This window comes from Neopsephotus bourkii, unplaced genomic scaffold (genome assembly GCF_033783945.1).
Source record: "Neopsephotus bourkii isolate Nb327-2 ecotype Australia unplaced genomic scaffold, CSIRO-AGI_Nbou_v1 NB_107, whole genome shotgun sequence".
NCBI classification, from domain to species: domain Eukaryota; kingdom Metazoa; phylum Chordata; class Aves; order Psittaciformes; family Psittacidae; genus Neopsephotus; species Neopsephotus bourkii.
In genome coordinates this window covers 13055787-13080863 of record NW_026900624.1, presented here as the reverse complement: position 1 = coordinate 13080863, position 25077 = coordinate 13055787, and the positions used below count along the sequence as shown (strand labels likewise).

The window sequence follows — 25077 nt, the reverse complement described above, 5'->3', positions numbered from 1 at the left end:
TGAAACTGGGCTGGCACAAGGGTGCAAAATGCCCTTGAGATCTCTGCCAGGACTGAGCGCTGGGTACACTTAGCTTTCTCATGGGAGTTTGCATGTAGGAAGTATAAATGGAGCCCATGTCTTATCTGTGGATGGGCTTGGACCTACACTCAACTGATGGCATGGACATGCCATACTTGATTTTCACCTAGGTCCCATCTCGGCTGCACCTGGCTTGGTGGGGTGGTGGAGCCTGCAGCAGAGTGATCTTACTCAGACCAGCCAGCTGCTTACTGCAGCCCATGATGCTTGTTTTCCAGCTGCTGCCGTCCACTGCTGAGGAACTGGAAGGTGCTGCAGATACTCTGAGACCAAAGGAGATCAAGGAATTGGTCCGGTTTGTGGAGACAGAGCCCTTTGCCTTGGGAGTGGAGGAGGTAAGTGGGAATCTGTCTTGCTTTCAGGCTGCCAGTGTGGCAAACAGTGACGTAGCCATCACTCACACTGATGGCCCTCTGCAGTGCTCACAGAGTGGCCTCACATCCGTCCAGCGGCATCGCATGGCACTGCTGAGCTTATTGGAGAGGCCATGTGGGACATGTCGTAGGGCTGACCAAGGATGCCTCCTGTGTAGCACCTGTGGAAGGCATTATTCGTCTTGTTACTCATCAAGTGGGCAGTAGAAAATGTCTGCTGTAGCTTTTGCTGTAGCATCTTGAGAGAGCAGGGTGCAAATCAGAGAGAGATTGGAAAACATCAGCAGCCAGATGAGCTGGGCTGGACCCAACCCCCAGCTCCATGGGCTCTCACCTCCCAGGCTTGTAAAAAGTGTTTTTAAAGGCAAGTTCTGCAACAGAAAGAATTTCTTGAGGCCAGGAGATGTCACATATTATTTTACTGTAGTGTATTAATTAATGCGTTCATTAGTGAGTATGTAAGAAGATTTTTCCCCTGGTCCCTCCATTTTAAGTGGAATGGATGCAGGCTGAGATTAGGATGATTTTTGCCTGTGTTTGAGGAAGATGCCACTCCAGCCATGTCTGTACTTTGCTCCCCGGCATGGCTACTCTTCTGCATCAATTAACCCATTCTTGACTTTTCAATCTCTCCTGCGCTGCCTCCAGGTTTTTGATGTCCTGCCACTGTATGGTGAGCTGCAGCCAGGTGAGAGCCAGGAGGTCACGTTCACCTTCTTCGGCCACACAAACATCGTCGCCAGTGTCACAGCACTCTGCAGGGTGGAGGGCGGCCCGAGCTATGAGGTGATGCTGAGTGGGGAGGCTTCGCTTATCAGCTACTTCCTAGACACCACAGAGATCGACTGCGGGCTACAGGTACCACACACTTCTCTTGAGAGAGGTCCTTGTCTCAAAACTGTCACTGGTGGGTTCCTGCCCACATAGGTCTAGGGCTCTCTCCCCTTTGCAGCTATTTCGCTGGTTCTGTGGCTTGGAAGTCCAACTTGTGAGTGATATGCCCTGCCTCCTAGCTGTTTTTTTTAATGACCATTGCCGCTCCAGCGATAAAGCTGGGAATTCTTCCTCTTTGAGGTAATTGATGCTGCCTTTTGGGACAGACAGGATCCCAGTGGTGATCTCCAGAGGGATGTGTCCCTGAGACATCCATTTGCTGTCCACTCCTGAAGCCGGAGGTCCAAGGAGATGCTCTCTTTTAATGCTCTTGATTAATCAACAAAATAAATGAGGGAGGAAGCTAAGCTGGCTTCCAGTCACTGGAGAGAATGTCCCAGACCAATCCCCACTTCTTTTCAATTGAAAACCACACAGATATTTCCAGCTGTTGGCCCTGCATGTGTTGCCCTGTCTGTGTCCCTTTTTGCTTGTATTTTGCTTACAAATACTTGTATGCAGGTGCCTTTTCTTCTGAAATTCCTTGATGCTTCCTTCTTTGTTTCAGCTAGCTGATAGATGACATCCTCAAGTTCAGAGAGCTTGTATCCCCTGGTTTATCTATTACTGAACTTTACATGGTTGTTACTGCACCTCTGCATGCTGCTATAACCATCTCTTCTTATGTAGAGCTAAGAGGTACCCTGTTGCTGTGGATTCTCCAGGTTAACCCAGGAGAGTCAAGAGTCCATTTCTCCTCTGCACTCCCTGCTTCTGTGCTGTGTTCATTTACTTTGAAAGCAGTGAAAGAGGAAGGAGATCCCCAGCAGCAAACCTGTGTCTGTAACTTCCTATTCCTTTGTTCTGCTTTCAGCTGTTTAATGAAGTCATCAAAGCAAAGGTCACTCTGCACAACAGCGGGAAGCTGGGATTCACCTTTGTGGTGCTGAGCCCAAGCACAGCCACTGCAGCCAGCCCTTGGCCTGGCATGCCCTTGGTGGTGCCCAGCACAGTGAGTACCATAAGGGATTAACCCTGGCCCTGTGTCAGGCTGCCAGGAGAGGGTAATAAGGAAAAAAAAGGGGGAAAGGAAAAAAGACGACCATAAAACAAGCCAAGAGAGGGGGGGCTGTGAGCAATTGCTACTTGGGGCAGAGAAGGTCAAGCAGGTGCAGTCCTAATAGACTCCCATAATGGCCTTGGCTGACAGGCGGCTCTGCTGTCATACAGCAACCACTAGCAGCAGGCATGAGGTGCTATGGGAGCTCTTCAGACACAAACCACTGAGCTCTCGGTTGTGTGGCATTGGAGCTAGACAGTGCTGGTTCTTAGGAGGGTCTTCTTACCTAGGTTGTGTGATCAGAATGAACTTATTCCTTGTCCCGGTCTGTAACAAACACTGCCTGCCCCTGCCAGCTCTAAGCAGCACTTAAATACTCTCTTGCTTGGGCATGAAGCTCCTTTTCCAGAAACCGTAACAGCCCCTGTGCTGGTCTGTCACTCCTTCAGCTTTGCTGCTCTGCTTTTGCTTTTTTCTGCTCAGCTTTGGGCAGTGAGGGGGTCAGGGAGGAGCAAGGCTGGGATGGCAATGAGAAGAGTTTGCAGCATCCCAGCTTCACAGTCCTGAGCTGGCTGTCTGAACTGAAGCAGTGTTTCTATCTTTATCCCCTTCTGCAATCAAATGGCTTTCTGGATAGACTCCTGCACCCTTGAAGTAACCACACAGTCAGGAGATGTTTGGTTGGGATCATTAGCAATGGCTTAGGCCCTTCTACACCAACCTGGGAACCACTGGTGTGCTTGACAGGAGCTGCTGGCCCTGCTGAGAGCACAGGCTCTTCACTCATCTCCCTTAGTGGCTGGTAAAAGAACTTTTGTTTATTCTGTGTGGCTCTTGATAGCAGAGGCTAAACCCCATCTGCAGAAGAGCTATGTTCATGCTGAGCAAAGGGCAGACTGCACTGCAGGAGTACAGCTTTGTGAGGACTCCGAAGGACACACTTCATCCTGTTGTAGGAGACCAGAGCTTTTGGATACGTGAAAGCTAGAATGTGGTGACATCTGGTGTTTATATATGAGAACCTGTCTTGTCTTCTCAGCATGTCTGTCATCTGAGCCATCCCTCCACCAAACCCTCTTTGATGCATTTCCTCTTCTCCTGTGTCCTGCAGGGTTACATTGGACCTGGCAAGGAGCAAATGCTGAAAGTCTATTACCTGCCAGGAGTGCCTGGAGTCTTCTACAGGAATTTCCAGATCCAAGTAGGTCACCTGGAACCAGAAGAAATCTCCCTGAAAGGAGAAGGTACCTTTCCTAGAATCCACCTGGACCTGCCCAGGAACATCAAAGGTGAGCACTGCCTGTCTGCTCTCCAGGAAAGTCCCCTGTTTTTTCCCCCATGTCATGTAACCATAGCACAGCTCTTACCCGCCTCCACCAGGCCTGGAAGTTGCTTCTTGAGTCTCTGAAAAATGAGCCCATGTGGGCTTTGCCCCAGGAACCATCCCGCAGAAGCTGCTGGCCTATCTGTCAGAGGCCTGGGAAGATGATGGTTAGACAGAAAAGCTTGGGAAAGCTGTAATAGAGGCTGGCTGGGATTTTGGCAAGGTTGGATTTGTGTCACATTGCAGGAGATGAGGTGCTTCTGTGTGGAGAGGAAGATGGTGGGGGGCGAGTATCAGTATTTGGAGCAGAGCAGTGGCATCGTTTTTCATAGATTACTTGAAGAGTTTGTTTCTGGGAGAGGCCAGCATCAAGGCAATAGGGCTTTCCAGTTTAAATGGGAATGGCACGAGGCCCATGCTCCTATTTGTGGATGTTTTCTTTCTTCAGGAAACAAAAAATATGAGAAGATTCTCAAAGAGGTGAAAGAGAAGATGGAAAAAGCCAGCCAGCAAGATGAGGCAGTTGTTCTGGAGGAGGCTGTGGCAGCAGAGCCAGCCCCAGACAAGTCAGGCACCGTGGTGAGAACAAATGCTGCCCCACTGGCACATGCCACCTTCCCCCTGTGTCACTAGAGCCCCTTGCAGTCCACAGCAGGCTTCCCAGGGCTCTGCGGGCCCTTGGGACCTCCCTGCCCACCACTGGCCATGGTCTGGGGAGCTCAGCATTGCTCCAAGGGCTGCCCACCTCTCAGAGTTGTCCCTCCTAGAGATGCATCAAATTCCTGACTACCCCAGGAACAGATCCTGAAGGTGGTTCTCAAGCAATTGAATTTATGGTACTTTGAAGGAGGTGCAGGTCATTGCTGGGGTGTTTATTGCTCACAACACAAGCCCTGCCAGGTTTAGAGAGCTTAAAATCAGCAGCCTGACTGTGCCTTGGGGCTGTGCTATCAGTGTTTGTCTCCATGAGATGCCAGCTTTATTGTGGTTCCCTTTTTCAAGAGAGCTTTGTCCAAGCTGCTTTGTCACTGGCTGAGAGTAGGCAAATGCTTGGAGCTCTGAAAGGTTCCTGGCTTGTCTCTCTCTGTTTAGCCAGATCAGCTCTTATAACTGGGCAGGTGGAGATGCTGGAGTTCATTTCTCTTGAGATAAAGTGCTAAGAGAGCAGGTGTCACAGACACTGCGCAGTGAGACAGGAGGACTTCCATCATCCCTCTCAAAAGCAGGGTGGGATACTCCAGAGACAAGCAGGGTACAACTGTTGCTAACCAGCCACTGTCTTTCCTCAGTTGGATGCTCAGCTGCAGATGCAGATGGAGCAGATATTGATAGAGGAACATGCTCTGGAACAGCAGAAAGCTGTCACCTCCAGTTCCCCAGAGGAGACTGCTTTTGACCAGCGTGCACGTCAGAGGCTTCTCAGGTTAGTAGGGACTCCTCTATTTTATCTCCTGGTGCCTCGAGGGTAGCACCCAGCAGTGCAGCCCTGCTCCTGAGATTTCCTTGTGTCTATAGAGCTGGGAATAGCTGGGGACTTCAGAGAGGCTCTGAGTCCCATAATTTTGACATGCTCCCTGTGAGCAGCTCAGTGTCCTCACTTCCACAGTGGCACTTCCACAGTTGCTGGGTTCTATTCTTGGAGCTGAGGGGGTCCAGTGCAGACTGTCTAGGCAGCACAGCTACCATCCCTGCTGGCCAGCTCTCAAAGAGGCTACTCAAAGCTGGCATCTTTGTTCCAACTATCAGACTGCACTAAGCAAAAAGAGCAGGGAATCACACAGGCCGACAAACCCTTGACAAACCCTAAAATCAGGTGGCTTGAAAGCTGTGGGACTGCAGAGCTTGCCCAGGTAAATTGGCCCTTCCCTTTGCTCTTTGATGATAAGGCATGAGCACAGTAGGTTCCAGTTCAGGACGAAGATGCTTTGCAAAACAGATCATGTACGTGCTTTCCCAAGGGCGATTGCTTTGGAAAAGGACCTTCCCATGAATTTTGTAGATGTCAATTACTGCCTTCACCGGTGCCTCTTTGGGGAGAGATCTGGTTGCTGAGCAGTGAAAATTTGCCATGCAGGCAAATCTTACGATGAGGTCCAGGGCTGTACACCAGCTTAGCAATTCCACTGAGACCAGTGCAGGTCCAGTGGACTTAACTACAGTGGCTTTTCATAGCAGATGAGCTGTGTCCAGTATGCATTTAAAAGTAATTTTATTACGGAGTCCCATTGGTATCTGATAAAACCTAGGACCTTCACTCCCCATGACCTAGTCTTATTACCAGGTTGTCAGACCTTAGGTTTTATGGGCTTGAGTTTTTACAGCAGTGAATACAGAAATATCCACTGTATTTGCATCTTCCACCCTCTTGGAGATGTAGCCAGACTGTGTTTTAAGGACTTTCCTTACTCCTTTCAGAGCTGAGCTGCCAGAGTACATCCTGGACTTTGGCTACATCATTCTTGGTAACATCCACACGCACATCGTGAAGATTACCAACACCGGGCACTTCCCTGTGTCCTTCCACGTCAATGGACATGTCCTGCGTGACACAGGTAGCCTGTGCTGGAGAGACTTCATATGGGCTTGAAGGAGCTGTCTCTGACAGACTAGCTTAAGACACTGGACATGGGGAAGGGTTTGAGTGCTTTCTTGTATAGCTTTTTCCTCCTTAATACCTCCTGCTAGGTGCTTTAGAGCCTGAATTCCAGCCAACAGTGCCCAGAGACATGGCCAGGCTGTGGCTGTCCTAAAACTTCATTGCAGGGGCTATATGGACTGATGACCTTGGTCGCCTCTGCTCTTGCCTGCTGTGAGCACCATCTGAGTTTCTTTGTGCACTCTGTAGGCTTGTATTGCAAACAGATGGGACCCTTTGTGATTTGGAAGTGCTTTGTTTAGAGTTCATAGTGTCATAGCACTTATGTTCAGCCTTAACTGAGAAAACAGCCTGTGAGATCCACTGGTATATCAAAATAGGCTTCCAAAACAGGCTTTCAGGTAAAGTTGCAGCTCCGTCAGTGACTTGCTGTCCTAGAGAAGTGGTCAGGTGTCTCCTCTAAGTTGTTGTCCATGGAGCACCACAGCATGGAGGTATCTTAGTTGGAAATTCCTTCCCTGAGATGCCTCACAGAGGAATTGCTGGAGCTCCTCAACTGATACGTTACTACATGAACCTTGAATTTTGGCTGTGAAAACCCTTTCTCCGTGAGTGGTGAAAAGGGAGGAAGAGCAGCAAGTTTCTCTGGAGATGCAAAGGGGACTTTCACAGAGCTGACGGCCAGGACACCTATATGGCCTTAACATGTTTTCTATTGCTTACATATCTCAGCTTTTTTCATGTGTTCAAGGATTCAGCGTGGGGCTGGACCGTGTGAAGCACCTGCCCTGCTGCGAGACTGAGACATTTGAAGTGCGCTTTGACTCACGAAGTGCCAACCTGCCGCTGGGAGAAGTGGATGTGCTCCTGCCCATCAAGGTACTACAACTTTGGGGACAGGTAGCAGGTTGGGCACAGCAGCAGATGTCACCTGCTCTCTCAACTGGATGCTCTGTCCTTCACTAGGTCACAGGAGGCCCGACGTTTCACATCCGCCTCCGTGCCAATGTGGCTGTGCCATCCATCTGCCTCTCCAGGGACAGACTGGTATTCTCTGCTGTCCAGCATGGACAGTGCCAGGAAGAAACTGTCCAGCTCCACAATCAGCTCCAGATCCCCTGTAAATGGTTCATCACCATGGAACAGTCTGTTGAGAAGGTAAAGCACAGACAATGTTTAACACCTGACTTCTTGGTTGGATCTTCTTTGCTTCTCTTGCCTTTTCTGCCCCTATGACTTGCCTTGGGCTGCAGCTTGTTTGTGGAACAGAGATCAAGGCTGATTCGCTTTGCTGTTCATTAGCTGATGCTTCACTTCCCTGCCACCTTCACCCACTCCTTCTCTGAGGACAGTGCCTCCCCAGCTGCCTGTCCTGCCAGCATGTTTTCCCTCCAGTTCTAGGCTGTGGTGGCCAAATCTGGTTTGGGTGTGGGATGCTCTCAGCACCTTGACATTATCTCAGAGCACTGCAGCCACAGAGTGTGTGTCCTCACAGACCAAGGAAGCCTCACACGACTGGTTTCTGTGCTCCAGGTGGACAAACGTTTGCCAGTAGGAGTGCGTCAGAAGCTGCCTCAGGAGTTGAAGGCTGAGCCCTGTGTCTTTGAGGTGACGCCACTGGCTGGAACCCTCGCTCCAGGGCAGCGATGTAACGTGCAAGTCAGGTTTTCACCCACAGAAGAGGTGAGATTGGCAGGTGTCACCCCCAGGAGGTCTGGCAGGGCAGCATGGTCAGGAGAGCCCAGCACAGGGAGCAGGAGATGAGGTCTGCCTCCACACAGATTTTGACAAACCCTGTACCCACTGTGCCTCAGTTTCCCCTGCAGTACACTATTCTGAGAGGCACTCTGAAATCCCCATGGGGAGCTTACACAGAGAGCATCAGGGGTACTGCATACGGCTGCTTCTCAGCAGATGGGAGAAATCTTCCCATTTCCCATCATCTTCCGCCTTATGCGGGCCTATTTGCAGGCTGCAAGACTGGTGCAGAGCATCTGGCATGCTCACAGGGGATATCTCTGTAAGGGCCAGTCTAGGTTCATCCTGCTACTGGCACCAGCAAACAAAGCAGCCTTCAGACACCTTCCTGGCTATGGTAAGACTGTCAGAATACCTATAGCAGTATTCTGCCAGCAGTCCCTGTGCCTCTGACCCAGCTTGCTCCATGTTCCCCTGCAGTCTGGGAGTCAGCTTAAATGATGGAGCATTCCAAAAGATGAATTTGCTTGTGGCCACTGTGGCTTGGAAATTGACAGTGTGTAACAGTATGGACACAAGTGGTTCCATGCCTGGGAACAGTCCCAGGGATCTTTTAATTGCTAATAGAGATGAACTGTCTTGTGTCCGACTTTGACCAGAGCCAAACACTAAGCAGAGAAGACAACCATTATTTCTAGCCAGTGAGAGCTCATCTGCCTCTTTCATATAGCTGATGTTTGGTGCAGCAGTCCAGGACTGTGTCTGGGCAATGTAACCCTGAGGACCTTTCTCATAAGCATTACGGTCCCTCGTGATGAGGTAAAAACATCTGATAGACTATTTTAGATCCATCTGATGCCTAAATATCCAGTTACACTTCACACCAGGACTCATCCCAGTTACTCAGAGCCAGCATGCAGATACTGTAGCCTGTGATATAAGTAAATACCTGTTTTCCGTTCACCTCAGAGGTACTGATAACACTTCTGACCTTGGGGTAAAGGTTGAATTGGAGGCTCTGTCACCTGGGGAGCTTTCTGCGCTTCTCTCTTTGCAGAAGACCTACAAAAGTAAGATGAAGATTCACATTTGCCAAAACAGTCAGCACCTCCAGCTGTCAGTGCTGGGACGTGGTCTGGAACCACGGCTGGAGTTCAGCCCCCCTGTGCTCGAGCTGGGACCATTGCTGCCATACAGCTGTGGGGTGGAGGGGACAGTGATGGTGAAGAACCCGTGTCAGTTCCCCATCGAGTTTTACTCACTGGAGTTCGATGAGCAGTACCTTGCTGAGGAGGAGGTGAGAGGGAAGGTCTTGTCCCCATGTGCCTGCTCCCATAGCTTCACAGGGCTCTAGCATTCTCAGGCTTCTGCCAGGGATATGGGGGCAGTCCCCAGGACAAAGCCTGGTGACATTTCAGGGTTAGCCAGCATTGCTGGCAGGCTGTAGAGGGGCTTGGATAGTCAGTGTTGTTGGGAGGAAGGAATGAGAAAGGAGATAGGTTGGTTGGGGGGGTCTGTTCATGTGATGAAGGTCAAAAAATGCATCCTATATATGGTTACTCCTTATGCACACAGATCTTGCGGATGCTGAAGGATTACAATTGTCACAACACTTTGTTGCTGCCTCCACGTGCCCCGGGTGAGAGTTTACCCCCAGAGGTGCTAGAGTACTGTGAGGAGCAGAAGAGGCTGCAGGATGAGCAGGAGAAGTCCAAGACTGGGGAACCAGAAGGCCAGGACAATGGTGAGGGTTTGATATTGACTGTCCTGAGTGTGGACACAGCAGACTTCATTACCCATAGAAAGCCCATGCTTTCATCAGCTGCTTGTTGCCCAGCTTGGTGGAGGAATTCCTGGATGAATGTCTGTGGCTTGTAACACACAGCCTCTATCAGCCCTGAGTGCAGCCAAAGCAAGCTTGTATCTGTCTGTTGTAGATTGTGTCCCTCAGTCACAAAGAGCAGGATTGGACGAGTTCTTCAGCCAGTAGGACCAGGTCTAATATTGCTAGCTATTTTCTACTACTCCTTCCCAGCAATAAAAGCACAAGCTCAAAATTCCCTGAGGGCAGAGACAGCCTAGACAGGCTTCTCAGTGCCTCAGAGTTTCCCTCCTTGGGAAGTTTTCCACCTTTAGCATGTGGCTGTGCAAAGTGGCGAAGGGCAAAGAGCAGATTGCCAGGCTGTGTTCACCCTCTTCTTTTCTCTCTGTGTTCTTCTTCCTCAGCAAACACTGAAGATGTACAGTTCCCGTCAGATCAAGGAGGAAAACACTCTGCTGGGATGATTCACACCAGCTCAACTCGTAGCTCAGTCGTTCCCTTCTCCATTTTTGATGAAAGCCACTCCAACAAGGTGGACTCTAAATCTGTCTGTGGAGAAGAGGAGGAAGGTGTTGAGAGAAGACACAGGACAGGTAATAACCTTAAGCTCTTCACCTCTTTTATGTTCATTGTGGCAAAAGGGCCTAAGTGGAGGATTTCAGTGTCACCTGCATCCCTTCACTGCAGGCTGGTGTCATCTTTGCTCCTGTAGACCCTGAATCTGCTCTTGCAAATGAAATCTATAGGATCCTGAGAAGAGTCTGGGGCAGGGACGAGTGAGAGGCCAGAGAGGTTTTCCCCGGTTTTGCCAAATAAGCACTTTGCCCCCAGAAGCTGCTAGGATCAGGATGATACTATTCCCTTTCCTGGTGCAGTGCACTGCACCTTTTGTCCTACATGACATTGCAAGTGGTGATGGCTTTGTTGACCTTCTAGGGTCAAAGGCAGGAGCTCTTTGTAAATGCTGTTACAGTGAATTTAGAGCCCAGCCAGATCTCCCCGTGTAACGTGTAACATTCCTAAAGCGTCCAGCTTTTGGATAATTGCTTTATCCCCAAATGGAGCCTCCCCACTAGGACTGTGAAATGTCCTGGGTCTGCCTGTTTCCCGTTACTCATGAGGACCCAGGACCAAACTCCCATGAAGACCATGGTGACAGTTCATGGAGAGAGGTTTGGTCTGGTCCCTTAAGGTACTGCTGGATGCTCGTTCTCCCTCTTTCTGCCACCTCACTTTCAGGGGCGACAAGTACTCTGAACAGGCACCTTCACCAGCATCTAGGCCAGACCCTGATCTGCACAAACCTAAAGGAACCTTGGGTGTGACGTTGATGTCAGCAGTCTTTTCTCCCAGGATCTGAGGGGATTGGAAGGATGGTCAGGATCTAAGGTAGGCAGGTGACTGACTTTTCTATCTTGTTCTGCACAGCAGAGCATTGCCACAGCACCACCAGCAGCAAGGAGGCAGCAGGAGAACTGGACAACAGCCCTGTCTTTAGGGCCATCGCCCGTCACCTCGGCATTGATATCTCTGCAGAAGGGTGTGCAGCCCGAAACCGTAGAGGGATTGTCATCATTGTCCATGGGGCACCCCTGACAGGTACTTGAGCTGCAGCCCTTGGCTGCAAGGAAGAGGGAGGGTGGAGGAGCAGGACAAGAGAGACATATTCTGGTGGACATATTCATGGTGCTCAGTTGACCATTTGAAGTGAAATGAGGTGAGCCATAGCTCTGCTGATATGTGAAATGGTCACACACCTACGCTGAGCTGGTGTAGGTGGTGTGGTTTATCTTGTGTCCATACAGTTAGGCTCTCATTCCCCCAAACGGGGTGGTCATGTTGCCATTGCTTCATGAGACCACACTGCCTAGTTGTCCATGTTGCCTTATGGGAGCAGTCCCAGCCCATGCTGACCCCTAAACCACACCTGGATATTGCACAAGACAGTTCTGATCAGCACAGGCTAGTGAATGGTCTTGAGGGGTGGTGGACAGGGCTTGAAACAATGTCCTGGCCTAGGCCTCAGGTCACCACAAGTGACAGAGTCCTCAGCTGAACATGAGGTGGAGATGATCCACCTGGTTCTAGAATTCAATGCTTCTAACCATGCTCATATTGCTACCCTCACGGTCTCCCTGAAAAAAAGGACACTTGTTTTCCAACTGTTCCTGAAACTGAAATCCTGTCTGGGGGCTTTCCGAAGCCTGTCCCTGAACATGCCTCACAAGAAAGTGTCACCAAGCAGTCTTCCTCTCTCTCTCAAGGAAAGACAGCAGCAGCAGTTGCCCTGTCCAAGCGTTACGGTGCTGCCTGCTTGTCCATTGACGCTGTGGTGAAAGAAGCCATCTCGAGCAGGAGCAGCTTGGCAGGGCTCCACGCCCGGGAACTCTGCATCAGGGCTGCCATCGAGCGGAGCCAGCAGGAGACAGAGAGTGCTGGTAAGGAGAAACATGGGACCCAGAGCAGCACTTTCAAACACACCATGACCACCTACTTGTGCTTGCTCCACAAAAGAAGTTTGAAAGCCCTTGGGTCTCTTCAGGAACATAGGTGCAGCATGTACAAATGCAAAACAACTTCTTAAAGCATCTCTGGTTATTAAATATATATATTTTAAGCACTCAGACAGGCACTTTTACTGCCTTTGGCTTCTTGGTGCATGTTCCTTTCTGTAAGAAAGGTGAAGCACACCTGTATCTTTCTCAAAGTTTTTGTATTTCCTCAAAGCCGAATCCAGCCTGCTCCTCGTGGCCATCAGAGAGAACTGCTGCTTACTTCAACAAGGAAAAAGCCCTTTGAAGTGGCTCATTAAGCACTAGATGACTGACTTAAGAGTATGGCCTCACTCCTAAAAGGAAGGGAAGAATAACCTCGCAGAGGAATTTCACATGAGACACATGCTGTATATAGCAGAGATTTCTCCAGAGATTTCCCTATACACCCAGTCAGGTCACACAGCTCATATCTGTTGAGCTGTTCTCCATGCGAGACTGGAGACTTTTAGGAAGGTTTTTTGGGCCGTTGGTGCTCCAGGCTCTGCAGGGTGAGGCCAGACCTTGGCTCGGGGAGTGAGGGAAGTTTTGCATTGCTTAGCTTTGAACTTGGCTGGGAGCTGGGGGAAGGTCTGGGATGGGGTTATCCCACCAGGAATTAGCTCCAGTGGAGATAAGGGGATGCGGCTGGGACAGGGTTGCATATTACAGTCTCCATGTGAGAATACAGGATGGGTGCAGGGTGGTCATGGAAGACGAATTCTTGGTTTGATCCATAGCGGAGCTACTGTGCAGTGTCACCTGCGTGCGCATTTGCTATAGGAGGGACACAAGGCTGTGCATTAAAAACTCTCTGGCTTTAAAATCCAGTACCAGACAGTGTTCTTTATCATGCTAATAGAATCTGGGCAGGAGCTGCTTCTGGAAGGCAGTGCTGCTGGTGCCCTTCAGGCTAGGGGTGGGTGCTATGTCTCTGGCAGAGTGCAGGGCTGTGCCCATTGAGGTGAAAGGGCTCTGCTTGCTCCCCACTGAGCCTCTGTTCTCTCCACAGTTCAAACCGCAGTGGTGTCCCTCAGCCCGCAGCTACACACTGAGGCCACACGCTGCCCAGGTGCAAGCCAGTCCAGCTCTGAGGGCAAATCCGGCCTGCAGCCTAATGGGCTGAGTTCCCAAAGCCAGTCAAGCACAGCAGTGGGCAAGAAAAAGATGGATAGCCACACTTCCCAATCCCAGCGATGTGTAACGGATCCCACTATCTCCCAGGTGAAGTGTGATCTGCATTGGTTAATGCCTGTTGCCCTGAGAAGTGAAGGAGCTGCTTACAGTGGAGGCTCCATGCTACCCAGAGCTTTGTGTGGTGATATAGACCACAGAGCACCACCTGGGCACGGCTCAGGGTGCGATTGAAACCTTGTGCTCTAGCAGAAAATCTCTACTGGGTCATAACGGTTTGCTGGTCGAGTGCAGTCCTGGATAACGTGGCTGCAGGGGGTGGGCAAAGCCATGGGATGCTGCGCCTGGGGCTTGCAGGCTTGTGTCTCTGCTGGCCAAGGGATGTGCCCTCCAGGGTCATTCCCTGGAGCTTCTGACCTACAGTATTGTTCTAGTTTCCCACTAGTGAGAAACCCAGCTTGAGGCCCAGCATTTGGAATTGTTTGGGGGTTTCCAAAGTGGTTTATTTTCCTTGTGGTGTTCAACATTGCAGGGCTCATCCAGTTCTCATCTCACCTTTTCCCTTCCCTGCGTTGCTATGCAACAACGGCTGAGCATCAATGGCAACACAGAGGGAGAGCTGAGCTTCATGAGCTGCGTGCTGCCCGAGGACTTGCTTGTAACCATCCTCTCTGAAAGGCTGCAGGTATGGCATGGGGGCAAAGAAGATGTTCCTCCTATAGAGAGACACGCAGCAAGGTACAATTCAGATTGAAGGAGGTCTGTATCTGCTGTTCAAGATGTCATGGGCTGCATGCAGGGATCCTTGGGTGAAGCTGCAGATGCTATAAGTTGGGAGTGCATGGTGAAAGATCAGAGCTTATCTGAGCTGCTGCCCTTGAACCACGATGGCTGGTGTCCTTTGACATTTGTGTTTAATAACTAGCTGAGAGCCCAACGTGTGCAATAGCTGACTTTCTCTTCCTGACTTTTTCACAGTTGAGTGACTGCTACCAGGGAGTGGTGTTTGATGGCCTGGAGACCCTCTTTGCACACACCATAGCATCTGCTCTCCTCTGCCTTCTCAAAGCTGTTAGAAATCGGCCTCATATCTATTTTGTGAACCTGTTTGAAGATTATGCTGCTTTTAAAGCCAGGGAGACAGCTGCAAAAGAGCAGGAAGGTGAGATTTTTCATCTCCATAAGTCTCAAATCTTCTCTCTCAAAGCCCTCAGCAGTATCCATGTGTTATCTGGGCTACCAGCAGAGCTTGTAAGTAATGTTTTTATTAATCCATGTTCTGCCTCAGTACAGCCAGTATTCAGCTCACAGTTGTTTAAAATATAGAGGTGCTAAGGCTGTAATACTTACCTTAGCCTCTGACAGTGAAGCTTGGGTGCAAGTGCAAGCCTTGTGGCTCAATAACTGTGGCTCAAAGCATACCACGGCACTGGTGCACATGAGCCAGGCAAGGCACAGGAACTCACTGACTGGCGATTGGGGGTTTATCTGCATTTTGGAGCAGGGATATGAGCTCCCCACTATCTCCTGGCAGGATGATAAGCTGTGTCAGGCCAGAGCTGTGAATCCTCATAGCCTCCCCAAAACAGCAAAGCTCTGCTGGCAGTCGCTAATGGTTTCTCCTCTGGTCTGTGCAGGACGGGAACAGGAAGAAGCTGCCAGGAGGGAGAAAGCACGTCTCTGGGAGATGCATGAGGACGAGTATGATGCCCTCACTGAGGAGCAGAAAACTCAGTTTAATAACAATATACGACAAGTCCAGCAAGAGAGGAAGAGGAGGTCTGTAAGCCTTGCATGGGAAACTCCCTAGGATAGTGTCCCTAAAGGGTTTGCCTGCTCTGGAGACCTTTGTTGAGCTCAAAGCTTGCACTTCAGCACTTCATTCAGCCCAGGCTGAAATTTGTTTCACTGGGAGGAGATTGCCAGATCTGCTTTCAAATCACATTTTTCAGGACAGACAGCACAAGTTTCCCCTGGTCACACCTGGGTTCCAGCAGGAAACCTGGTTGTTCAGAGCCAGGATGGGAGTTACTGCAGCCTTCGCTTTGTGATTGATAGAATTTGTCTCAGTAAGAAGCAGGCTATTATTAGGGAGGATAAGGGCTGGGTAAGCCAAGTTAAGTATTTGTGCAGGTATATATATATATGTGTGTGTGTGTGTGTGTGTGTGTGTGTGTGTTAGCAATTTGTGAACTGGTTTAAATTGGGAAATCAAGAGAAGACTTCAGGCATCAGTGCAGGGAAATGGTGGATCAGTCTTCAGCAGTGTGCTGGAAGTGTCCAGGTGGACCTTATCAGAGAATTTGCCCAACTGACACCTTATGACAGCGAGGCTGAGATTTGGCTGGTCCTGGAGGTCCCCTCCCACCTTTCCTCACTTTGGATGTTCCCAGCCTCCCCAGGTTGAGGGAAGTACATGGGGATAGCCTAACAGTCCTGCCTGGCCTCAGGATCAGTGAATTAAGTGCAGGACCAGCTGGGATTGCAGTGAGCACAGATTTCTGGTGGTGACTCTCAAGGATGTTTTCTGTTTGCCATATTGAAGGGAGATGGCTCAAGTGCTTGCAAAAAAGCACCGGCAGAAGCTAAAGCACTTGAAGAAAGAAGAAGAGGTGAAAAAGAAGCCTAGGTGGGGGAAGAGGGAGCTTGGAAAAGACAAAGCTAATGCTTTGGGGAAGAAAAGCCATTCTGGAGTCAGGCAGGTAGGTAGTTGTGTTTATAGAGACGTATAAAAGCCCTGTGGACCTTCCCATTGAGTTGTACCATTCCCTGAGAAGCCAGCAGCCACAAGCAGTGCTGGGGAAGAGTACCTGGCCCTGAGCAATGTGAGGCTGTGCTGGGAAGCAACAGCCTGTGTTTGTACTGCTGCTTCAGCAGGGGTGTTTTCCCATGGATTTGTTGGTGGAGTTGCTCTTCTAGGATCATGCTGCCTTTGAGTCATGGCTTCAGATAACTCCATACATTCACTGTAAAGCTCTAGATAGTTTTAGTCGAGCATTTCTCCCCACTCCACATGCGACTTGCCATCTCTGAGCGATGACCTGTCTGGGATGAGGTGTCTTTTCTGACATGTCTGGCAGGAGATACACCAAGCCTTAGTTCATTCATTAGGAGCCAGACTTCCAAAGAGTCAACCAGCCACAGGGATGCTCAGCATGCCAGAAACAATCCTAGAAGACCACCCTGGTTTTAAGTACTCTGGGTTTGAAGCTGTTCTGTTTCTCAGCTGGTTTGCAGGACTTCTTGTCAGGCTAACACTGGAGAGTTTGGTTTCATTTGAGCTAAACTGTACAATCTGTGTGCTGAATTGCAATGTGTAGAACACCTAGCATGGGGCTCGGGCAAGGCTTAGGGTGCTGTTATAAAGATAACGAGTGCCCTACAGCATTTGAGTCAGTGCTTTGAAATAGTGTTTTCTCCTGCTTCTCCTGTCCAGATCATTAATGCATCCACTGGCAACACCAATGCATCCAACAGCAACCAGTCAGATGTCACAGAGGAGCTGGACAAGAAAGGACCTGTAAAGGAGCACCCAGACTCTGTTGCAGGTGACAAAGAAGATAAGAAAAAGCAGAGCAAGGTTCCCCTGACAGATGTCTGCACGGTGGTGGCACTGGACCCAGAACAGGAGGAAACCAAAACCAAGACCCAGAGTGATAGCAAAAAGAACTTGGCCCTGAGGTTTAAGAGCTACGAGGCATCACAGAAGGATGTCACCCATATTTTGTCATCCTGGGACAGAGTTCAGGGTATCCTGCTGATCCCTTTGAACGAAGAGGAGATGCAGCAACAAACAGAACAGCGGCACCAACGTTTATCCAGCTACAGGGCTCGTAAGAGCAGAGAGAAGGAGCGTCTGAAAAGGCTGGAGAAAGAGCGCCTGGAGAACGAGCGACTGGAAAAATTGAAGGCTCTTGAGGACTCAAAGTCATCTCTGCTGGAAGGGGAAGGTGCAGAAGGGTCAGCCAGAGACCACCATGTTGGGGTGCCCTGCTTGGAGGTCCAGGTGCTGCACTCAGAGGATGTGACCAGGACAATCCTGGAGAGCAGCAGGCTGCCAGCAGCAGAGCAGGTAAAGCCCTGCAAGGCTCAGATGCTGAACCTGCCATGGCCTTGGGCCTTGGTGCATTGTGTCCCACCAAATAAGAATGGCACAGACCATTGTCCAGGCTACTGATGATCTTCCACAATGTGTCCACAGCAGCCATGTGGCTGGGGAGGTTCTCACCATCCCTCAGATGGGTGGAAAGAGAGGGTGCTCTCTGTACAAGTATTCTGTTTGTTCAGAGAGTTTCCCAGCCTGGAAATCATTACAAATGGTCCCAGGGCAATGCAGCTCATGGTCACTGTTTCCTTCAGCTGAGTCACTCAAGGAAGAGGTTTCTCTCTAGGTCCCTCGTGTAGGTTGTGGCACTGCTCTGGAGCCTGCCAACCCTGCTGGGCATAAAAAAGCGTTGTACTCCATAGAAATAAAAAAAAAAAACAAACCAACATTGCCAAAAACTCAGTGCCTTTAAGGAGGGAGGGTGAGGGTGAAGGTGGTGGGAGTATAAACAGAGTTTTCTCTTGTGCTTTATTTAGATCCTGGATGACCTGGGGCTGGGTCCCTCAGGGCCTCCCATTCCCCCTACCACTTTGTACTCTGTGATCCACTACCCGGAGAAGCGGATAGCCCCCACGGCAGGAGAAGCCCTCAAGCACTTCTTCTTTGCTGTGCCAGAAGGTGCTATTTCAGAAGAAAAGAAAACTGAAAGTCTCCTCCTGGATGTTCCTGTTGTGCCCACAGTGAAGGTGCCAGAGCAGGGGCCAGGCTGGATGGGGGGGTTATGAAGGAGGTCGTATGGGATGGGAAAGGATAACTGTGGAAGGGCAGTGAAAATGTGATCGGGTGCCATGTCGGCAGGCATCACTTCTGATGTCCAAAAGAGATGGCTCTGCTTGAGACATAGGATGGTTCTGTAAAATGAGAGAGAAAGATACCACCTCATACCCTCAGCTTCCTTTGAGGAGAGGGTCCTGGGCAAGGAGAGGTGTTGTAGGCAAAATGAAGGCCAGTGAGGAAGGCCAAGTCCATGTGCAGATGCAGCTGCTTATTTATTCTCTTTCCTGTTTGTTATCCAACGTGCAGCTTTCTCTCCAGGAAGGGGATGTCCTGGGGCAGATCTCACCTCTCTCTCCCTTTTCTCTCTCCCCTTGGTGCTAAGACCTCAGAAGAGCAGATCACCCCGACCAAGAGCCAGTCAAGGAAGGAGAAAGCTGCGGGCAGCCGGGAGGCTGTGAGGGAGAGGCAGGGCTCCAGCTGGGGCAGGAAAGGGGTCCAGGGGCTGGGCACACCAGCACCTCCCCGTCCCCACAAGGTGCGCCGAACTGTCACGGACATGGTCCCACCCCCAGCGACATGCGTTAGGAGGTGAGCTGTCGGGGAGGTGATCCCTCTCCTTCATGGCCATCTTGCCAAATGAGGTCCATCATCCCCAGTGCCTCAGGGATCCTCTGATAATGCCTCCACGGGATGGCAAGTCCATGATCCTCCTCCTTGTCTTAACTGTTTGTTAGCAATATCTGAAGTCTCCTCTTTAATTGCCAGGCTGAGCAGCTGCCGGTGGATAGTGCCTGCCCACGGTGAGGTGGAACTGAAAGTCTTCTTCAGCTCCACAGAGGTTGGCCAGTTTGATCAGGTGCTGCATTTTGAGATCCTGGGGACAAACCGACTGTACCAGCTGCACTGCAGGGGCACCTGTCTGTATCCCACCATCAGCCAGGACCCACGGTAAGGATGGTCCGTGGGAGCCTCCCACACTCATTCCCCTTTAACTCAGAGCCAGGACTGCCCCATGTACCCCAGTGACCTTCTGACTTGTGCAGAGCATGCTGCTTGAGCCGCCTAACATCTCTTCTCATGCTTGGAACTGGGAACCAATACTAGTACCTCAGTCACCAGTAAGGGTTATGGCTTTCTAACCATGATTTCTACTTAGAGCATCTCATAGTTTCTCATTTGACACTTTCTCTGTCCAGGGTGGTGTTCCCTCACCAGAGGAAGAGCAAGACAGATGATGACATCATCTTAAAGCAGTATGTCATGGACACTGGTGTATTCCACTTTGGACCGCTGTGGTGTGGGAAGTCAAGAGAGTGGTATGTGCTCCTTGCACCCTGTGAACATCCTGATGTACTGTTGTGCAAAGTGAGACGTTGGGATGAGATCTCCAGGGCCTTGTGCTCTCATGATCATGCTTATGACATGTTGTCCCAGTGGCACAGTTCAGGGCAGGCCCAGAGAGAGACCCAGGAAATAGATACATGGAGTTGAAGGACCACAGGTTTGTGAGTGTTTGACAGGCACATTGGTCTTAGAGGAGCTGGGAAGAGGTAGAGCTAATCTTCCTACCTGGTGGGTGCCTTGGTGTCCCCCCTCCACATCTCGGCTTTATCACCTATGAAATGAACTTTATGGTGCTTTTATTGAGTGCTTTGAGTTCTACAGATACACTGAAGGAGCAATTATTCTGCTGATGGTTTTGTAAACCATTCCTTAGTCTGCAATATTAGTAAGACTACGATTTGACCTGCCAATATGGAGGATAGGAGGGTGTGCACTGGGCTACAGAGGAATGAAACTGGGAATTATGTTTTCCTGATCCTCAGTGCTGGATAAAGTCTGCCTAAAAAAGTTGGCCATTGTAGCATGTAACTTTTGTTTTAATATTAGAAATGAAGCTCTTGTCTTCGTGGGAGCTCTGCAGAGCTGGTGGTATTTTGCCAACCCGAGGAAATTAAATCAAAACAGTTTAAAAAAGAAAATGGGATCTTTAGCCAAGCTGATCAATGCTTTTGAGTTTCTGTTCATGTTCTTAGCCCTTTAACTCCAGATTCTGTTTCACACCTGAGAGGAGGGACATTGTTGAATTTAGCATTCCTCTTGGGAATGAATCCTTTCTATTTCCTTCCCTCAGGCTTTGAGCTAATCCATTAAATACAATGACTTGTTTGAAAGAGATAAGCCAAACTATTTTTAAAACCTTTTTCAAAAGCATTTCTTTTTACCATGCAGGGAAGGAAATCTAACAAAGAAGGGGGAAGAACCCATGTGCCTGGTGTATTTTTATTTTTGTCTTTGAATTGATATTTTGTAAAATGCTCTTTAAGTGGCCTGTGCATGATCAGGCTTCTGGGATGGAGGCACCAAGTATAGGGAAGACATCAAAGTAGCACAAGGATGAAGACACAGACTGTGCAACATGCCCCTGGAAGTGATCCTTAGCCAGCTTGTTAGATTATGGTCTTCCAGTGAGGCCTCCTGCTGCCAGGACATGGTGCTTTCCTCAGTGTGTTTCAAGGGCAGTGGTATCCTCAACAGCCTTTTCCCTTCTTGTGGACAGGTACAAGGCATTGCCCCATCCTAGCAACTGTGAGAAGATCACCATCCTCAACATCACTGCCTTGGAAGCAGAGGTGCATTTCTGCTTTGAGCATGATCTCAAAGCAGACACATTCCTTTTAGATCCTCCCAGCATGAAGCTGAAACCAAACGAGAAGCAGGTAGGAGACAGGTAGTTAGGGCAGGCACAGGCAGAAGTGCCCAGGACCTGTTCATCCTGCTCACTGAATGCTCTTCTGTGTTTCTTTTTGTGGGGATGGAACCAGGAGCTGAGCATTTGGGCATATCCCACTTCAGCTGGCCTCATAGAAGACAACCTCATCTGCTCCATTAACGGCAACCCAGAGCCAGTGGTGTTCCACCTGTGCTGCCAGGGGGTGCAGGTGGAGCTGAGGGTCAGCCCCAGGCAGTTGCGTTTCGACAGGCTGCTGCTGCACAGGTCAGTCATCCCACCCCACAGGCTCTGCTGGGGACACGAGCTGTTAGCCAGGTCCCTTCCAGCTTCCTTTGCTGGCTCTGTGGCCACTCAGATGGGAGGCTGGCTTCTTCCAGCAGATCCAGTCTCTTGATCACCATTCCTTGCTGCCTTGGATATCTCATGACTTCCACAAGCTCTGTAGCACCTAGCAGTGCTGTGCAATGGGAATCCTAGGGTACCCAGGTCTCCCCAAGGACCTCACCTCTGAGACTTGTGGCAAAGGGAAAATATTTAACTATGGTTTTGGATGTGGGGATAAGGCTGCTCCAAGGTGCATGCAATTGCAAGGCTGGCATGCCAGTCAAGCAGCCAGTGCTGAATGTTGTCTGGTCTCTGCAGGAGGGACAGCAAGACGCTGGTCCTGCAAAACCGCACCCCACTGCCTGTGGCCTGGCGACTCAGGGGGCTGGAGAACCTCGGCAAGGACTTCTCTGTGTCTCAAGCTGAGGGCATCATCGGTCCCTGCACGGAGTTTGGCGTGCATCTATATTTTAAGCCTATGAAGGCTCTCAGCATTAAGAAGACAATCCGACTAGAGGTGAGGGGAACTGTGGCCTCCCTGCCAAAGCAGGGTGGAGTGATCAGCTCTGTGCTCTTAGGGATAGAGACTGTGCTTGAAGGATACCCTGCAGAGAGAGCAAAATTATGAGCCTTCATGAGATTTCTTTCTACTTGCATTGCTGGGTAACCAGGCCCTGGTTGTCCAGACTTTGACATGCTCCCTGAACCCTTGTTGGAGTCTGTCTGGGGCTCTTAACATTGAGCAGCAAACTTTCACCTTGAAATGTTGCTCTGCATGGTTTAGAAGCTACATTTTGGTGAGGATGCTGAGTGATTGGAGAGGGTTGATTGAATCAATGCCACCTGCTCTGGGACAACTTACACTTCTTGTGGTTTTTTTTACATGCCTGCTGTGGTGCTTTAGCAGCAGAATTTCGTGCTGTAGGAGAGCAGAGTTGGGCCCATAGTGTTTGTTACTGCAGCCAAATCCCACTGGGTCAGCCCATGAGATGAACAGGTTAGGAAAACCTGAGAGTCCACAAACGCTTCGCAAGCAGGGGGAGGTCACGGTGGAAGCAGCTGGCAGAGACAAGGACTCATATGTTGTCTACCAAAAGAATTGAGGAGAATGATTTAAGCAGTATTTGTTTCTTGCTGTCTTAGGTTTCAGACACAGAAAACGAGCTGGGGGTTGCTCACACTGAAAATATCCAAGTCTTTGCAGAGGCCTATGATGTTGCTCTGAACATCAGCATTTCTAAAGGTCAGTGGATGTCCCCAAAGTACTCTGTTGCATTGCCTTATGTTGGCACATAGGCAAGCTAAGCCCTTGGTGTGTAGGATGAGACATCATACAAGTGTGGCACGGATCTGTAAAGAACATATCCTGCAAGCTGCTTGGAGTAAAACACTGCCAGGGCACAGCCAGCCTTGAGCCTCTCACCTCTGAGCTTCGAAGTGTGCAGCTTCACGTGCAGATTGATGTATCTCCTGTCACTTGGTATACTCTGCAGAAGATCACAAATATTTCTCATTTCTCACCTCACTCTGTGTTTTTTCTGCAGGTACAGATGGCAGTGTGGATTTTGGAATCCTTAAAGTCTTGGAGGGTGCAAAGGAAGTGCTGACTCTGAGGAATAAAGGGAAGTACGAGATTGCATACAGGTGGGTCCAGCTGCCTGCTCTGTGAATGCATGATGCCACCATCTGCCTTCTCCTCTTGCCCATGGCTAGAACCTGTTCCTGTGTTTGGCTATGTCATGGTCTGAGTGAATACAAAACCTGGGCTCTCTTAATAGAGAATCCATCCAAACACAATTCACAGCTCAGCAAGAACCAGAAGAACCCCAAAACATAAGCCACTCATTGCTGAGGTTTGTTGCATTCTGCTGTGGGCTGCTCATCCCTCTTAGTGAGACTCTTTAAAGAAGGGAACGAAAAAATGCAGTGTCAGGGTTAGCTTGCAACACTCATGATTGTCTGCACCCTGTGTCAAGATTTGGGAATCCCCAAGCAGAACTGGACTCTTTTCTCTTGATATTTTTTATGGTGATATGCAATGTCCTTGCTGTGCTGGAGGCCCCTGGACTTTCAACTGCAGCGGTTTTGTTCCTTCTCTTTCTCCCCAGATTCAAGCTGGAAACCACACATACCAGCATATCTGACTTGGCATCCCACTTCACCGTCCAGCCTCAGAGGGGCGTGTTGACTAGCTCCGAGTGCTCTGCGCAGGTCCAGCTGCTCTTCCACCCTAAGACAGAACTTAGCATTGAGAACAAACCCATCCTGCAGTGCCAGGTGAGTTGCCTGGGCCAGGCAGTGGTAACACACAGCTACAGGTGGTAGCTGGGGAGTGGGAGCAGGACATGTGTTTCTGGAAGGAGGGCTTTAGCTGGGGAATCCTCTCTCACATTCATATGACAAGGTCTTTCAGAAACCATTTGTGATGCTTCCTAAGCAGAGCTGAAAATCTGGTTCTGGAGGAGGCACTTAAATAGGGACAGTGAACCGATGGGGACCTGGGATCAGGGGACAGAGGTACAGGCTGGCCTTTTTGCTGTAATTACCAAGCTATTCTGTGGTTGCAGGTGGTTGATCCCCACATCTGTGAAGAAGGTGAGACCATTGCCATCATCCCAGTGAGGGTGTCAGCAAAAGCTGTGTTCAGCAAGTACAGCATTCGCCCTGCCTCACTCATCAGCTTCGGTGCCATGGTGAGTGGCACCAGGAAAACCTGCAGCTTCATGCTGGAAAACAAAGGCATCCTTGACTTTAAATTCTCCATCTACCAAGAAGACCAGGCTGCACCTCTGTTGCCAAAGAAAAGGTGAGAGGGGACCTGCACCATCCTTCCTGCCTGACAAGGCACCATGGCATGGCTAGGGTGTGACAGGCAGCCAGGACACCTGGGTTACTGTCCTTTAGCATCACAGGCTTGTGAACAGGGAACAGAAAAATGCTTCAGTATACCTATATGTAGGATGAAGCTGGTGATACAGCTAACCTATCCTTAAGCTTCAGCACAGTGTGCTGCAGGCAGCCCTCTGGGAGCAGCCAGGAGCCTGAAGGCTTTCCTCCATGGCAAGGAAGGCCAGCTTCAGCCTCTGAGAAGGGCAGAGGCAACTGTGCATGATGGATGTTTCTGTTTTCTCCTCTTAGTGCACATCAGAGGAAATCTGCTCACTCCCAAGAAAGTGAAAATGAAAAGCCAGTGGTTCTGTCAGCCAAGCCAAGCAAGTGCTTGCTGCAAAAGGACCCAAACCCTGTTCCACAGGTGAGTTGTCCCTGCTCCCCAACACATGCTGCTGCAGGCAGGGGACTTGTCACCACGGGATGGGGCATGGTCCACATGATGGAGGGCCATCGTCTCCCACCCACAGGTAGAGGCAGAAGCTGCTCAGTCCCACTGACAGTCCCATGCTTGGCTCAGACCTGGAGCTTGCAGGGCAAAAGAGGGTAACAGGTCCTGTGTTTGGCCAAAATAAGTGTATGAATACCACAGATGCAGAATGTTCCTGTTTGAACTCTCAGTCCACAGACATCAGATGAGCTTGGTTTTTCTTCTTGCCATCATTCTTCCCATTTGCCATCATTTCTCACAGTTTTCTGCTCTCCTATTGTACTCCAAGAGGCTGAAGGATCCCTGCTGCCACATTCACCCTTTATACCCAAACTCCTTTCTCCTCACTCAGGACAAGCCTGCAGCTCCTCCTGGCTTGTTCGTT

At 50.0% G+C, this 25077-nt stretch overlaps 1 protein-coding gene across 4 annotated transcripts in view; it reads left to right on the top strand.

Moving 5' to 3' along the window:
- The window catches only part of LOC133216744 (hydrocephalus-inducing protein homolog), a 106511-nt gene that overhangs the window by 56920 nt on the left and 24514 nt on the right, over positions 1–25077 (top strand). For 2 of the 4 annotated variants that reach the window (XM_061361747.1, XM_061361725.1), the window contains exons 25-57: positions 300–416; positions 1104–1313; positions 2203–2340; positions 3500–3677; positions 4161–4291; positions 5002–5135; positions 6128–6264; positions 7060–7187; positions 7275–7466; positions 7842–7991; positions 9064–9303; positions 9582–9750; positions 10245–10421; positions 11257–11427; positions 12093–12266; positions 13372–13583; positions 14026–14178; positions 14472–14655; positions 15131–15272; positions 16039–16195; positions 16930–17565; positions 18075–18284; positions 18698–18903; positions 19081–19263; positions 19512–19631; positions 20876–21035; positions 21141–21313; positions 21692–21890; positions 22517–22616; positions 22918–23017; positions 23482–23650; positions 23941–24179; positions 24512–24626. In XM_061361747.1, coding sequence (XP_061217731.1) covers positions 300–416; positions 1104–1313; positions 2203–2340; positions 3500–3677; positions 4161–4291; positions 5002–5135; positions 6128–6264; positions 7060–7187; positions 7275–7466; positions 7842–7991; positions 9064–9303; positions 9582–9750; positions 10245–10421; positions 11257–11427; positions 12093–12266; positions 13372–13583; positions 14026–14178; positions 14472–14655; positions 15131–15272; positions 16039–16195; positions 16930–17565; positions 18075–18284; positions 18698–18903; positions 19081–19263; positions 19512–19631; positions 20876–21035; positions 21141–21313; positions 21692–21890; positions 22517–22616; positions 22918–23017; positions 23482–23650; positions 23941–24179; positions 24512–24626 — 5904 coding nt within the window. Of the gene's footprint in view, positions 1–299; positions 417–1103; positions 1314–2202; positions 2341–3499; positions 3678–4160; positions 4292–5001; positions 5136–6127; positions 6265–7040; positions 7188–7274; positions 7467–7841; positions 7992–9063; positions 9304–9581; positions 9751–10244; positions 10422–11256; positions 11428–12092; positions 12267–13371; positions 13584–14025; positions 14179–14471; positions 14656–15130; positions 15273–16038; positions 16196–16929; positions 17566–18074; positions 18285–18697; positions 18904–19080; positions 19264–19511; positions 19632–20875; positions 21036–21140; positions 21314–21691; positions 21891–22516; positions 22617–22917; positions 23018–23481; positions 23651–23940; positions 24180–24511; positions 24627–25077 lie in introns of those variants that run through there. The other 2 variants (XR_009726718.1, XM_061361738.1) reach the window with 2 other exon arrangements.